Source organism: Oncorhynchus kisutch, linkage group LG20, assembly GCF_002021735.2.
Source record: "Oncorhynchus kisutch isolate 150728-3 linkage group LG20, Okis_V2, whole genome shotgun sequence".
NCBI lineage: Eukaryota > Metazoa > Chordata > Actinopteri > Salmoniformes > Salmonidae > Oncorhynchus > Oncorhynchus kisutch.
Window position 1 is genome coordinate 29,549,190 of NC_034193.2, and position 14,724 is coordinate 29,563,913.

Sequence of the window (14,724 nt, forward strand, 5' to 3'; positions counted from 1 at the left end):
AAAATAAAATGGTGGAAAATAAATACAACGACCTAAAGTGACTCAAAATGTTTTTATTTTGTAAAGGAAGATTTGAGTTCCGACCTTCTCACATATTTTGTATTTATTTGACAGCACACTGGAATAGACAGATGAGAAGTGCTAAAACAGAATTAGTACCCACTTCGCTAGGAGTATATTTGGTCCGGGGGGCTAACCAAATGTTTTATTTTAAATAATGATACAATTGTCATAATGTTCCACATCAGGAAAAAAATGTATTGTAGAACATTTTGCTTTCAGGGATTACTAATGTTTTACCCACCTGGCCTTGCAGGTCATCAGTCTCTGGTGAGTGGAGAGGTCATACAGATGAATGGCTGAGTCGGACCCCCCTGTGGCTGCTTTCTCTCCAGAGGCGGAGACGGAGAGCGAGAGGGTCTGTCTCTGTCCACCTCCTCCCTCTCCACCTCCAGTCTCCCCCACGTCTCTCACCCCCCACAAACACTCTCCTCCCCACACGTACCAGCTCCTCACAATGCCGCTGGCATCTCGAGGAAGCGACACAGGAGAGAAGGAGTTGGTAATTGCCCATTTCAATACAGAGGAGAATCCTTATTTCTCTCATTGACATCGATGCATGATTATGTGTTAGTTAGTGGGATTCACCACACACAGTGCCTAGTGAAAGTACTCACACCCTTGCAGTTTTCACATTTTGCTGCTGTTAAGGAATTTAGCCCCAGCTGCAGCCCCACGCTAGGGAATAATGTGTGTGCACTGAAGCTGAAAGCTAGATTGTGTCACTGGCGGTCTGGGGGGGGGGGGGGGGGGGGGGTAACTTCATGCAGAGCTAACCATCAATGGCTGGGTTTGTCTGTGGTCTGGGATCCAGGAGACCCAAAGTACAAAACATACTGCACATGAAATAGATACTTTTATAGTTTTCTGTATATTAGAGAATCCCAATGATGCATGTCTATATGTGTCTATATGATGCATGTCAATAGCTCTCTTTCAATCGGTCAATTTCAGTACAACATACTGAACAACATACTGAACATAGGAGTCGCACTTTCACGGCTTCGGTTGAAGGATACACAATCATGCCTGACAAGGCCACCTTCCACAGGTGATAAGCATGAGGCTCGGATTTATTCCTTCAATTATTCCTTTCTTCATGTCGGTGTGAACAGGAACGATTCACACTAGTAAAACAAAACAATTGGAAAACTAGATTGCTTTATAGTGGTAGAGTGTGCTCAGCCCTTGGACGTTGTGTGCTGAATTTTGTACTTGTTTTCAAAAGTCTTCTAATCACAAACTATTACTTTTTCTTCAATTTGTTGGTGCAATGAGTAATATGGCTAAGAAAACGACAAAGATGACGATGGCTACAAGCTGGGTTCGGGGTCGAGATCATGTCCCCAGTCATGTGACTATAACATTTCTCTGAAAGACACTCATGATCTATGTATAGTTTGTCTTAGCTTGGAACACTCGCAGGAAGCCCTCCATCAAACCATTAGTGTGCGCATTGCCACGTACTGCGTACAAACTCCTTGGAAAGATGTGTGGCGTTCTTGAGAAATCTTGGAATTACCTCACACATAATCCAGATATTATTAAATGTTTTTATTAAGAAATATCAGAACGATGTTAGAAACTGGAATACAAATATATACATATAATGTATATAAACATATCAACATATATATAAGCATGTATAGACAGTATACGTACAACAGTAGTTATATAGGATGAGACATGACTAGAATAAAGTATTTACAGTGTACTTGGAAAGTATTCAGACCCCTTGACTTTTTCCACATTTTGTTACGTTACAGCCTTATTCTAAAATGTATGATTATCCCCCCTCATCAGTCTACAAACAATACCCCATAATGACAAAGGAAAAACAGTTTTTTGACATTTTTACAAAAAGTATAAAGAATAAAAATAGAAATATCACATTTACATACATATTCAGACCCTTTACTCAGTACTTTGTTGAAGCACCGTTGGAAATTACAGCCTCGAGTCTTCTTGGGTATGACGCTACAAACTTGGCACACCTGTATTTGGGGAGTTTCTCCCATTCCTGTCTGCAGATCATCTCAAACTCTTTCAGGTTGGATGGGGAGCGTTACTACACAGCTATTATCAGGTCTCTCCAGAAATGTTTGATCGGGTTCAAGTCCGGGCTCTGGCTGGGTCACTCAAGGACATTCAGAGACTTGTCTTGAAGCCACTCCTGTGTTGTCTTGGCTGTGTGCTTCGGGTCGTTGTCCTGTTGGAATGTGAACCTTCCCCCAGTCTGAGGTCCTGAGCACTCTGCAGCAGGTTTTTATCAAGGATCTCTCTGTACTTTGCTCCGTTCATCTTTGCCTCAATCCTGATTAGTCTCCCAGTCCCTGCTGCTGAAAAACATCCTCACAGCATGATGCTGCCACCATCATGATTCACCGTAGGGGTGGTTCCAGGTTTCCTCCAGATGTGACGCTTGGCATTCGGGCCAAAGAGTTCAATCTTGGTTTCATCAGACCAGAGAATCTTGTTTCTCATGGTCTGAGAGTCTTTAGGTGTCTTTTGGCAAACTCCAAGTGGGCTGTCATGTGCCTTTTACTGAGGAGTGGATTCAGTCTGGCCACTCTACCATAAAGGCCTGATTGGTGGAGTGCTGCAGAGATGGATGTCCTTCTGGAAGTTTTTCCCATCTCCACAGAGGACCTCTAGAGCTCTGTCAGAGTGACCATCGGGTTCTTGGTCACCTACCTGACCAAGGCCCTTCTCCCCCGATTTCTCAGTTTGGCCAGGCGGCCAGCTCTAGGAAGAGTCTTGGTGGTTCCAAACTTCTTCCATTTAAGAATGATGGAGGCTACTGTGTTCTTGGAGACCTTCAATGCCACAGAAATGGTTTGGTACCCTTCCCCATATGTGCTTTGACACAATCCTGCCTTGGAGCTCTACAGACAATTCCTTCGACCTCATTGCTTAGATTTTGCTCTGACATGTACTGTCAAATGTGGACCTTATACTGTTGGGTTCTGAGAATATGAAAATATACTTATTCATGTCACAAATGGAGTACTGTTATTTAGAGGGTCTACACCAGAAGTTAATGGTTATAGGAGGAAGGTTTATCGTGTGTGCAATTAAGCTTGGAATGTGTTGAGTGCAGGGAAGCGATTACATGTGGCAGGCATTGATAAGGGGAGAGAGCGATGGATTAGTGATGGAGGGGGGTTGAGGTCAGGTCCGGTCACCTTCAGGGAGATATAAATGTTTATGGCCCGTATCACTAGTGTCTTGCCTAGCAGTAAAGAATGATGTTTCTACAGACATGTAGGAGACTCAGCCTATGAGGAACGGTTAAATTTAACCAACTTGCCAAAACTAAAGTTTGTTAACAAGAAATTTGTGGAGTGGTTGAAAAACGAGTTTCAATGACTCCAACCTAAGTGTATTTAAACTTCCGACTTCAACTGTAGGTGAAACCGGGCTGGCTAAACAAGAGCTGCGTAGTATGCTAGCCAGGTTGGCTACTCACCGAGGCGAGCTAGCAATTACTAATTATTCCTCCCTCTCCACAGTAGAGTTTCTGGGTCATCTCTTATTTAGTATATGTAGCGTTAAGTTGCTTGGTTATTCTAAACGGGTCGTGCTGTGGTCAAAGAGGCTAGCTAGCCTAGCTTTGACTAAAAAGCCTCCTGGCTAACGTCAGCTAACATGCTTCACTTCCAGCAATGGGAATCTTACTAGCTTCCCCCCAGCATTATGGCACCCCAATCCTATTTTCAATTCTTGCAGTTGGAGGGAGTGCAGGAAGCGGGGTTTACTTGCACCTTCCGAGCACTTGGCTGGGGTAACCCCCAGAGCGAGGGGCATTGGCACGGGTCTGACTGAGTAGTGCGCCCCTCCCCCCCAAAAATACTGTGACAAGAGTGCCCCCACGTTTGGTTATGGTCCAAATGGGGTACTACGTCAGTCATTGCCAGAGCCCCCTGTGCCCGTAAATAGGCCAAGCTTCATTCAGGCTATGCAGTCTCACACAACGTACAGTACCAGTTTGGACACATCTGCTCGTTCAAGGGTTTTTCTTTATTTTTTACTGTTTTCTACATTGTAGAATAATAGTGAAGACATCACAACTATGAAATACCACATATAGAATCATGTAGTAACCAAAAAAGTGTTCAACAAATCAAAATATATTCTATATTTGAAATTCTTCAAAGTAGCCACCCTTTTCCTTGATGACAGCTTTGCACACTCTTGGCATTCTCTCAACCAGCTTCATGGATTGCATTTCAATTAACAGTTGTGATTTGTTAAAAGTTCATATTTGCGTTTGAGCCAATCAGTTGTGTTGTGAGAAGGTAGGGGTGGTATACAGAAGATAGCCCTATTTGGTAAAAGACCAAGTCCATATTATGGCAAGAACTCAAATAATCAAAGAGAAACGACAGTCCATCATTACTTTCAGACATGAAGCTCAGTCAATCTGGAAAATGTCAAGAACTTTGAACGTTTCTTCAAGTGCAGTCGCAAAAACCATGGTTAAACCATTAACCAGCATGGCTATCACAGCATTCTGCAGCGATACGCCATCCCATCTGGTTTGCGCTTAGTAGTGGGGCTATCATTTGTTTTCCAACAGGACAATGATCCAAAACACACCTCCAGGCTGTGTAAGGGGTATTTGACCAAGAAGGAGAGTGATGGAGTACTGCATCAGATGACCTGGCCTCCACAATCACCCGTCCTCAACCCAATTGAGATTTTTTGGGATGAGTTGGACCGCAGAGTGAAGGAAAAGCAGCCAACAAGTGCTCAGCATATGTGGGAACTCCTTCAAGACTTTTTGTAAAGCTGGTTGAGAGAATGCCAAGAGGGTGCAAAGCTGTCATCAAGTCAAAGGGTGGCTACTTTGAATAATCTAAAATATGTGATTCCACATGTGTTATTTCATAGTTTTGATGTCTTCACTATCATTCTACAATGTAGAAACTAGTAAAAATAAAGAAAAACCCTTGAATGAGTAGGTGTGTCCAAACTTTTGACTGTTACTATATGTTAAATGCTTGTCCATATGTAATGCTGCCCCCTCTGTTACCCTGCATTCCACAGGGTTTAAGGGGTATATCAATCTCTCCAGGGTGAGAGTAATAAGTAGGGTCTCTGGCTACAAGGGGGCGTCCTTTCCCCAAAGGTGGTTCATTATTTGTATTCATTGCTGATTCCTGCCCGTAGCTCACTAGTCCATATTAAGTGTCCAGTGATACAGGTTATGGGCTCTATGGGCGATTAGTTGTTGGTAGCGGAGTCGAGGGAACGAGCAGGGTTGGACACGGCCACACTATTATCCCACACACATTCTCTGTGGTTCATATGATCCCTGAAATGAGCTGTTTGTTGTCAGGTCAATGCTTTTCATTCCTGGGAATTAATAATCAATTATGATTCACCCCTGTATGTTAGAATAGAAGGGGTCAGTTTTTCAGAGATGTCTCAGGACTCTACGCTGACATTTTTACAAGAAGCACATGTGCTTCTATGTTAACAAATGTACAGTGGGGCAAAAAAGTATTTGGTCAGCCACCAATTGTGCAAGTTCTCCCACTTAAAAAGATGAGAGAGGCCTGTAATTATCATCATAGGTACACTTCAACTATGACAGACAAAATGAGAAGAAAAAAAATCCAGAAAATCACATTGTAGGATTTTTAATGAATTTATTTGCAAATTATGGTGGAAAATAAGTATTTTGTACGCCGTAAGCGTAAGATTTTCCAACATCTCTTCTCTTTGCTAGTAGTTGAGCGAGCTCAAACTAACATTGACAAACAACCCAGCGTGTGACCAAAACGCTATAAATAGCCAAGAAACACGAGGACAAAGTCACATTCGGGTAGACATTCGGGTAAATTCTACCAACTTCTATGCTAAAAATGGCTCTTTCAGCCCTTCACTCACAGTGCTCTCAGCACCGTTGCTGCATGAGTGGTGGTATTACCTTGAGCAGCAACAACAGTGACAGTGCTGAAAGATTCATTTGATGGGATTCATAGTTCTTAGCTACCAGCTATGAGGCAAAACGTCAGAAATACTTTTATTTTTGCTACAAATCACAACTTGCACATGTGCTCATACTTGTCTGTTTCAGTTGCATACATCAATTTCTAGGCTCATTTGCGAGTAAAAAAGCTGCACTGTAGAGCCCTGTGTCTGTCCCATTCCCAGCTAGGTTACTAGGCGCTTTGTCACCTGCACCTACGACGGTAGGTGGGATAACCAACATGATAATGTTTTTTCTATGTGTCTATATTTAATGCATGTGGTCCAGCCAGTTACCGGAACGCATCTTCCCGCCTAAACCAAGTGAGGCTCGTTGTGACAACAGTATCCCCAAGTGGCACTGTCACTGATCGCTGGAGTGGGCTGGGCTTTAGGCAAACCATGGCACATAAACAGTTTTTTCAACCAGGTTCCACAGTGTTTACGGGTGTCAAACATGTTGTGTCTCTCGCATGTGAGTTCGATGAAAAGTATCCATTCTCCACATTCAGACACACTGTTGTCAAGAGTGGTGGAAATGGAAGAAGAATCTCTCCCCCTTCAGATGGCACTTCACAGGAGTCTCACTGTCTGCTCCGACCAATGGCTCGCATGGGCAGTGTAGCCCTGGATCATGCAAACAGTGCCGTCAGGGTACAGGCTACAAATTGTTGTGCACGCTTCTGCAGCATCATCACGTCGACTGTTCCCGAGGCCTCAGCTTCCGAGATAGGAAATATCCTCCCGTCTCCAGAAGCAGGCAAGTTGTTCCGAGTGGTTCCTATGTTGAAGATCTGGGATGGCCGGTACAGACTGTATTTCATGGTTACGAAAATGGACGGGACTTTGCATTCCATTCTAGACCTACGTGCCCTCAGCAAGCACCTCGGAGTCAAACTCAGAATGCTCACGAGCCCCCAGCTATTACAACTGCTTCGGGTGTCCCTGTCAGGCCTATGGGCTATGGCCCATTGGTGGGGACCCTCTGCTATTGTCAGGGGGCAGGCAGCCTTGGTTCACAGAGATCATTTGCCTTTTAGGTGGGGACCGGTGGCAACTCCTGTTGCATGGGGACTTTGGATTTGGCTAAATGTGTTAGGGACCTCCACGCATTATCTGTACACCCTTCCTGTATGCCCCAGGCGACTCCAAGGTTACGTTACGTCCAAATGCAGCCTTCGCCCCAAAAGTCATGGCTATTTCCTACAGGTCGTTAGCTTTTGAACTATTTTCCTTTTCGCCTCCTTCTGAAAAACAACAGAGGTTCCATATCCAGTGTCCAGTGCTAGCTTTACGCACGTACATTGAAAGGACCCGGGATATCCGGTTATCTGAGCAGCTTTTTGTCTGTTTTGCTAATCCACCTCGCAGCAAGGCGCTCTCTAAGCAGCGTCTCTCCCACTGGATTATCTCCCTGGCATATTATCAGCAAGCGACAAGGGTTACCTATCGGTGTACGTGCCCACTGCCCCAGGGGTCTGGCAGCATCTAAGGCATTGTTTAAAGGGTTAACTACAGAAGATATTTGTGCTGCAGCAAGTTGGGCATCACCATACACTTTTGTGAGGTTTTATCGCTTGGATGTCACTTCTCCCCGTGTAGCCCACAGCGTGCTTATTATGGCTGGGACCAGGGAAAGTCACTGTGCGTAATACCCAGACTGTCACATCTGGCAGGGTCAGATCTGGGTGGTCTGCCATGGGCTGTTTCATTTAGTATCTGTTGGGGTCGGCTTGGGGTGTGATTATATTTCTCCATAGTATGTTGTACTGAAGTTGACCAACTGAAAGGGAACGTAATATTATGACTATAACTACTGTTCCCTGAAGGAGGGAAACGAGGTGCAACACCTGTTTGCCCCCCCCGTTTCTGGGCTCGATGAAGAGCGGTATTAAATTGAAGGAATGAATCCGAACCGAATCCGAACCGAATCCGACTTCCAACGAGGTGTGTATTTCACTGGCCTTGTCAGGCGTGATTGTACACTGAGTATACAAAACATTAAGAACACCTGCTTTTTCCATGACATAAACTGACCAGGTGATTCCAGATGAAAGCTATGATCCCTTATTGATGTCACTTAAATCCACTTTTGAATTGTGCTCTTGAATGGGGTATGGTTATAGGTGCCAGGCGCACTGGTTTGTGTCAAGAACTGTAACGCTGCTGGATTTTTCATGTTCAACAGTTTCCCGTGTCAATCAAGAATGGTCTACCACCCACCCAACTAGGCAAGTCAGTTAAGAACAAATTCTTATTTTCAATGACGGCCTAGGAACAGTGGGTTAACTGCCTGTTCAGGGGCAGAACCTTGTCAGCTTGGGGGTTTGAACTTACAACCTTCCGGCTAGTAGTCCAACGCTCTAACCACTAGGCTACCCTGCCGCCCCACTTGACACCACTGTGGGAAGCACTGGAGTCAACATGAGCCAGCATCTCTGTGGAACGCTTTCGACACCTTGTAGAGTCCATGCCCCGAAGATTTGAGGCTATTCTATAGGGACAGCCAACTCCGGTCCTTGAGAATCACATTTGTTCAGTCAGAAGCATTTTGAGTTACGATATCAGTTGAAATCTGAGCATTTTGACTAAGTGTGTGTGGAACAAAAACAGACTTGTTATTGTGCATAGAATTAGAATGACTAGAACAGACATTTCCGTTCAAGGTTAGTAGCAGTGTTTCAATTAGTAATGAAATAAGTAATTTATCCTATGTGGCTCAGTTGGTATAGTATGGTGCTTGCTATTGCCAGGATTGTGGGTTCTATTCCCACGGGGAACCAGTACAAAAAATATGAAAATGTACACTCTGGATAAGACCATCTGCTAAATGACTAAAAGGTAAGCTACATTTTGCAGTAGCTTGGTGGTAGTTGAACTATAAAAAAGATATATATACAGTGCCTTGCGAAAGTATTCGGCCCCCTTGAACTTTGCGACCTTTTGCCACATTTCAGGCTTCAAACATAAAGATATAAAACTCTATTTTTTTGTGAAGAATCAACAACAAGTGGGACACAATCATGAAGTGGAACGACATTTATTGGATATTTCAAACTTTTTTAACAAATCAAAAACTGGAAAATTGGGCGTGCAAAATTGTTCAGCCCCCTTAAGTTAATAATTTGTAGCGCCACCTTTTGCTGCGATTACAGCTGTAAGTCGCTTGGGGTATGTCTCTATCAGTTTTGCACATCGAGAGACTGAAATTTTTTCCCATTCCTCCTTGCAAAACAGCTTGAGCTCTGAGGTTGGATGGAGAGCATTTGTGAACAGCAGTTTTCAGTTCTTTCCACAGATTCTCGATTGGATTCAGGTCTGGACTTTGACTTGGCCATTCTAACACCTGGATATGTTTATTTTTGAACCATTCCATTGTAGATTTTGCTTTATGTTTTGGATCATTGTCTTGTTGGAAGACAAATCTCCGTCCCAGTCTCAGGTCTTTTGCAGACTCCATCAGGTTTTCTTCCAGAATGGTCCTGTATTTGGCTCCATCCATCTTCCCATCAATTTTAACCATCTTCCCTGTCCCTGCTGAAGAAAAGCAGGCCCAAACCATGATGCTGCCACCACCATGTTTGACAGTGGGGATGGTGTGTTCAGGGCGAGGAGCTGTGTTGCTTTTACGCCGTGTTGCTTTTACGCCAAACATAAAGTTTTGCGTTGTTGCCAAAAAGTTCAATTTTGGTTTCATCTGACCAGAGCACCTTCTTCCACATGTTTGGTGTGTCTCCCAGGTGGCTTGTAGCAAACTTTAAACGACACTTTTTATGGATATCTTTAAGAAATGGCTTTCTTCTTGCCACTCTTCCATAAAGGCCAGATTTGTGCAATATACGACTGATTGTTGTCCTATGGACAGAGTGTCCCACCTCAGCTGTAGATCTCTGCAGTTCATCCAGAGTGATCATGGGCCTCTTGGCTGCATCTCTGATCAGTCTTCTCTTTGTATGAGCTGAAAGTTTAGAGGGACGGCCAGGTCTTGGTAGATTTGCAGTGGTCTGATACTCCTTCCATTTCAATATTATCGCTTGCACAGTGCTCCTTGGGATGTTTAAAGCTTGGGAAATCTTTTTGTATCCAAATCCGGCTTTAAACTTCTTCACAACAGTATCTCGGACCTGCCTGGTGTGTTCCTTGTTCTTCATGATGCTCTCTGTGCTTTTAACGGACCTCTGAGACTATCACAGTGCAGGTGCATTTATATGGACATGCTATTAAACATGCTGTTTAATCAGCTTCTCGATATGCCACACTGTCAGGTGGATGGATAATCTTGGCAAAGGAGAAATGCTCACTAACAAGGGTTCTAAACAAATTTGTGCCAAACATTTGGTGCGTATGGAACATTTCTGGAATCTTTTATTTCAGCTCATGAAAAATGGGACCAAGATTTCACATGTTGCGTTCATATTTCTGTTCAGTGTAAATTCAAATCTAAGTAGTGTTTTCAGTAGTTAATGACTTTTTTTTGCCATGTAGCAGTGTAGCTAAGTACTGGAACTACACATTACTCTTTTTGTAAAAAATAAAATCTTGACAATCATTTAATTTCTTTTTTGGGATCAGACCTTCCTAATTTGAATTTTTTTGTGTGTTTAATAGGCTAAATTACACATAATCTAAACATAGAGTATGACCCCAAAGGGATCTGTTCTTGCAATTTGTAGTTTATGACATTTCAGATTTACATATGATAATTTTTCACAAAGTAGTTTGGATGTAGTGAACTACTTTTTCTAAGTAACTTTAGTAAGTATACTATATTTTTCTTAAGGGTAGCTTTAGGGTAGCTTAATTTCTTCTAGTGTGAAGTAATTGGTAGCTTGGTAAACTATATCTTCAGAGTAGCTTCCCCAACACTGCTGCATTGTGGAGGAGGAAAGCTGGATGCCAAGACGTTCCGGATGTCATATCCTCACATATCTTTGAATACAATCATAACACGAGTAACCTGCTTAATTGCTTACACATAACTTTAAAAAGTCTGAAGTAAACAAGTGTTTTCCATCACCATGTGCCTCAAATCATACAGGATGCAGAATTGTCAGAGGCCCTAGAAACTCGTGACAGTTGAATCTTCTACTGGCTCAAAATGCGGAACATCACTGTACCAGAAACATGACAAAGTAGCAGAACTCTCATCGTTCTCATTGTTTAACTGAAAGTTGTATCAGCTTCATATCAATCAACGTTTGTAATGATGCATGTATACATCATTGAGAATGTCTAACTTGAGATTGAAGAAACATGATTTAGTACCATGCCCTTGCATCTAAGATGTTTATTACTTAAACCACACCATGGCCTAAAATCGTCTCTCTCTCCTGCCAAGTCAACTTATTAGAAAATACAGGTCTACAATGGCAGACATATTGATTGTACCATTGAGCACACTTAATTGCCTTGGTCTGAGGGGCTTCTCCCATTTTAGTCATTCTATTTCTATGAGTGTGTGACCCTTTAGGACAAGTTATGTTTGTTCAGGAGAGGGGCCCTCAGAGAGGGCTAACATGTGTCACTCATAGCCAGGTCCACCCATTGACTTGAATTTGAATGTCCATTCTAGTCATTCTATTTCTATGGGAGTAAGATGTATTACTCACAGGTAGCCAGCAGGAGACAACGTGACTGGGAGCTCAGAGTGAATCGTAGTGCAGTAACTGGTAGAGAGGACAGAATGCTGCTGCTGTCCCTTAGTGTCTGTAAAAAATTCCCATTGTCCATACTGTAGAGCTGAAAAAGACAGATGTAGTTAAATGAATTCAGACGTCCCAAGGACAGATCTATAAGGACGGATCTATAATTTATCATTCTCCTACACGTCAATTGGTCGGCCACATATCAACGGGGTTGTGTTCATTAGGAAGGAAAAGGAAAATTATATTGTGGGGAGATACTATCTGCACTTGTCCAATAAGAAACATTTGTTTTCATTGTCTGGTGCAAAACGTTTTGCTACAGTGTGCCTTAATGAACATAAATCCAGAAAAGGTGTTCAAGTCCAATACCTTGATGGCTCCGTCACTCAGACCAACAGCCAACAGAGTCCCTTCATTGTTGAACTGGCACGTCATCACCTCACTCCCACACTCCCTGAGACATAGACAGAGAGATGGAGGTGGAGAAGGCCTTCACACCTCTGGATATTTGTCAACTGTCAGTGCATATTGTGAAATTTTAGATGCAGACACACACACACTTACACACAGAGTATTTTGTCATTTGTACAGTGCATTCGGAAAGTATTCAGAGCACTTTACTTTTTCCACATTTTGTCACATTACAGCCTTATTCTAAAATGGATTCAATAGTTTTCTCCCCTCATCAATCTACACACAATACTCCATAATGACAAAGCAAAAACAGGTTTTTAGTATTTTTTGCAAATGCATTCAAAATAAAAACTTAAACATCACATTTACATAAGTATTCAGACCCTTTACTCATTACATTGTTGAAGTCCCTTTGGCAGCGATTACAGCCTTGAGTCTTCTTGGGTACGACGCTAAAGTTTGGCACACTTGTATTTGGGGAGTTTCTCCCATTCTTCTCTGCAGATCATCTCAAGCTCTGTCAGGTTGGATGAGGAGCGTCGCTGCACAGCTATTTTAAGGTCTCTCCAGAGATGTTCGATTGGGTTCAAGTACGGGCTCTGTCTGGGCCACTCAAGGACATTCAAACTTGTCCCAAAGCCACTCCTGCATTGTCTTGGCTGTGTGCTTAGGGTTGTTGTAGTGTTGGAAGGTGAACCTTCGCCCAGGTTGAAGGTCCTGAGCGCTCTGGAGCAAATTTTCATGAAGGATCTCTCTGTACCTTGCTCCGTTCATTTTTTTGTATTTAATCCATTTTAGAATAAGGCTGTAACCTAACACAATGTGGATTAAGTCAAGGGGTCTGAATACATTCTGAATGCACTGTATATGAAAGACCTGAAAAAAATCACCATGTAATTTGTAACAAGATACTTCAGAAAATCTTCAAAATACTGAAAAACGTCTCTAAAATGAGCTGTTCACAATTTATTGGGCCCTACAATCCCAAATGTAATGCATTGGTATCAGAAGTCTTATGGCACTATCGTGTGAGGCCACGAGAGGTGTTGGTGGAGGAGCTTGAAAGAAAGCACTTCCAGAGCAAGGACAATGGAGTGAATTAGGTACAAAAGTAAAATCGAATTTTGTATTTTCTGTGTTTTAAAATACAAACACATTTTTAGCAACAGTACTTTGTAGTTTACTTTAATAATTTGTTTGGATGGGTATCTCTGCACACACACACACAGACACACAAGGCTTAATCTACTTACAACACAGAGTGAATGTGGAGCTCTCCTTTGGTTTTAGGCTGGGTGTGTGTAGTACTTATGTATGCCTCTTCTTTATAGACATTGGTCTGTGGGCCTTTACCTACATCTCTCAATTCAGTGAGATCTAGACCAGTTGTGGCACTCTCTTTATGTGTGTCTGGTGCTCTGTCTAACTCTGCTTCACTCTCTGCTTCTTCACTGTCAGGGTCAGTCTCAGATCCAGGGTCTGTGCTGGGGTCTGAGTCAAAGTCACTCAGCATATAGCTATGACTGGGTTGTTTAGACTCTTCTTCACCATCACCATGAGCTTGAAAGACTCCTCTCCTGGAGGCTGCAGTGGCATTGTTAGACATCTGGATAGGAGAACATGAGATCTACAGTCAGCTTCGCTATCCTTACTGCTCGAACACACCATTGCGATGAGCGAGCAAGGGGCCAGGGTCCCGGTATTGAACATAGAGAAGTTAGATTTCAAGCTTTTCGTAATAAGACACTTTGGTTATCACTTTGTGCAAACATCACACACAGTCAAAGATATGAACATTTTATATTCATCTAATGTCTGCCATGTTTTTGGATGATGTGATTTTTTAAATATTTTACCTTTATTTGACTAGGCAAGTCAGTTAAGAACAAATTCTTATTTTCAATGACAGCCTAGGAACAGTGGGTTAACTGCCTGTTCAAGTACAGAATGACAGATTTGTACCTTGTGAGCTCGGGGGTTTGAACTTGCAACCTTCAGGTTACTAGTCCAACGCTCTAACCACTAGGCTACCCTGCCGCCCCGTGATGATGTTGTTGCAGCTCACGCTGCACCCTGTGGGCACTGAGTGCTAATGTGTGTGTGAAGTTGGGTGTGGAAACTGGATGCAACCCGGATATAGACAGTCCATGAATCGGCGAGCGAAAGTGAGTAGATTAAAATAAATTATAGTTGTCACATGCGCCGAACACAACAGGTGTAGACCTTACAGTGAAATACTTACTTACAAGCCCTTAACCAACAATGCCGTTTTAAGATGAATAAGTATTAAGAAAGTATTTAAAAAATAAACTGAAGTAAAAAATCATAAAAAATAAATAAATAAAAATTCAAGAGCAACAATACAATAACAGTAACGACTCTATATACAGGGGGTACCGGTACAGAGTCAATGTGTGGGGGCACAGGTTAGTCGAGGTAATTGAGGTAATATGTACATGTAGGTAGAGATAAAGTGACTATGTATAGATAATAAACAGAAAGTATCAGCAGAGTAAAAATGGGAGGGGGGGGGGGGGGTTCAATGGCTTGGAAGTAGAAGCTGTTAAGAAGCCTTTTGTACCTAGACTGCCCTCCGATACCACTTGCCGTGCGGTAGCAGAGAGTCTAT

General features: G+C 42.7%; 1 protein-coding gene across 2 annotated transcripts in view; it reads right to left on the reverse strand.

Moving 5' to 3' along the window:
* Positions 1-14,724, reverse strand: part of LOC109865989 (WD repeat-containing protein 38) — a 40,712-nt gene that overhangs the window by 4,566 nt on the left and 21,422 nt on the right. The window contains exons 2-5 of one of the 2 annotated variants that reach the window (XM_020454513.2): positions 13,349-13,701; positions 12,051-12,135; positions 11,646-11,775; positions 305-530 (exon numbers count right to left, since the gene is read on the reverse strand). In XM_020454513.2, the coding sequence (XP_020310102.1) occupies positions 305-530; positions 11,646-11,775; positions 12,051-12,135; positions 13,349-13,701 (794 nt within the window). The remainder of the gene's footprint in view (positions 1-304; positions 531-11,645; positions 11,776-12,050; positions 12,136-13,348; positions 13,702-14,724) is intronic. The other variant, XM_031799766.1, reaches the window with a different exon arrangement.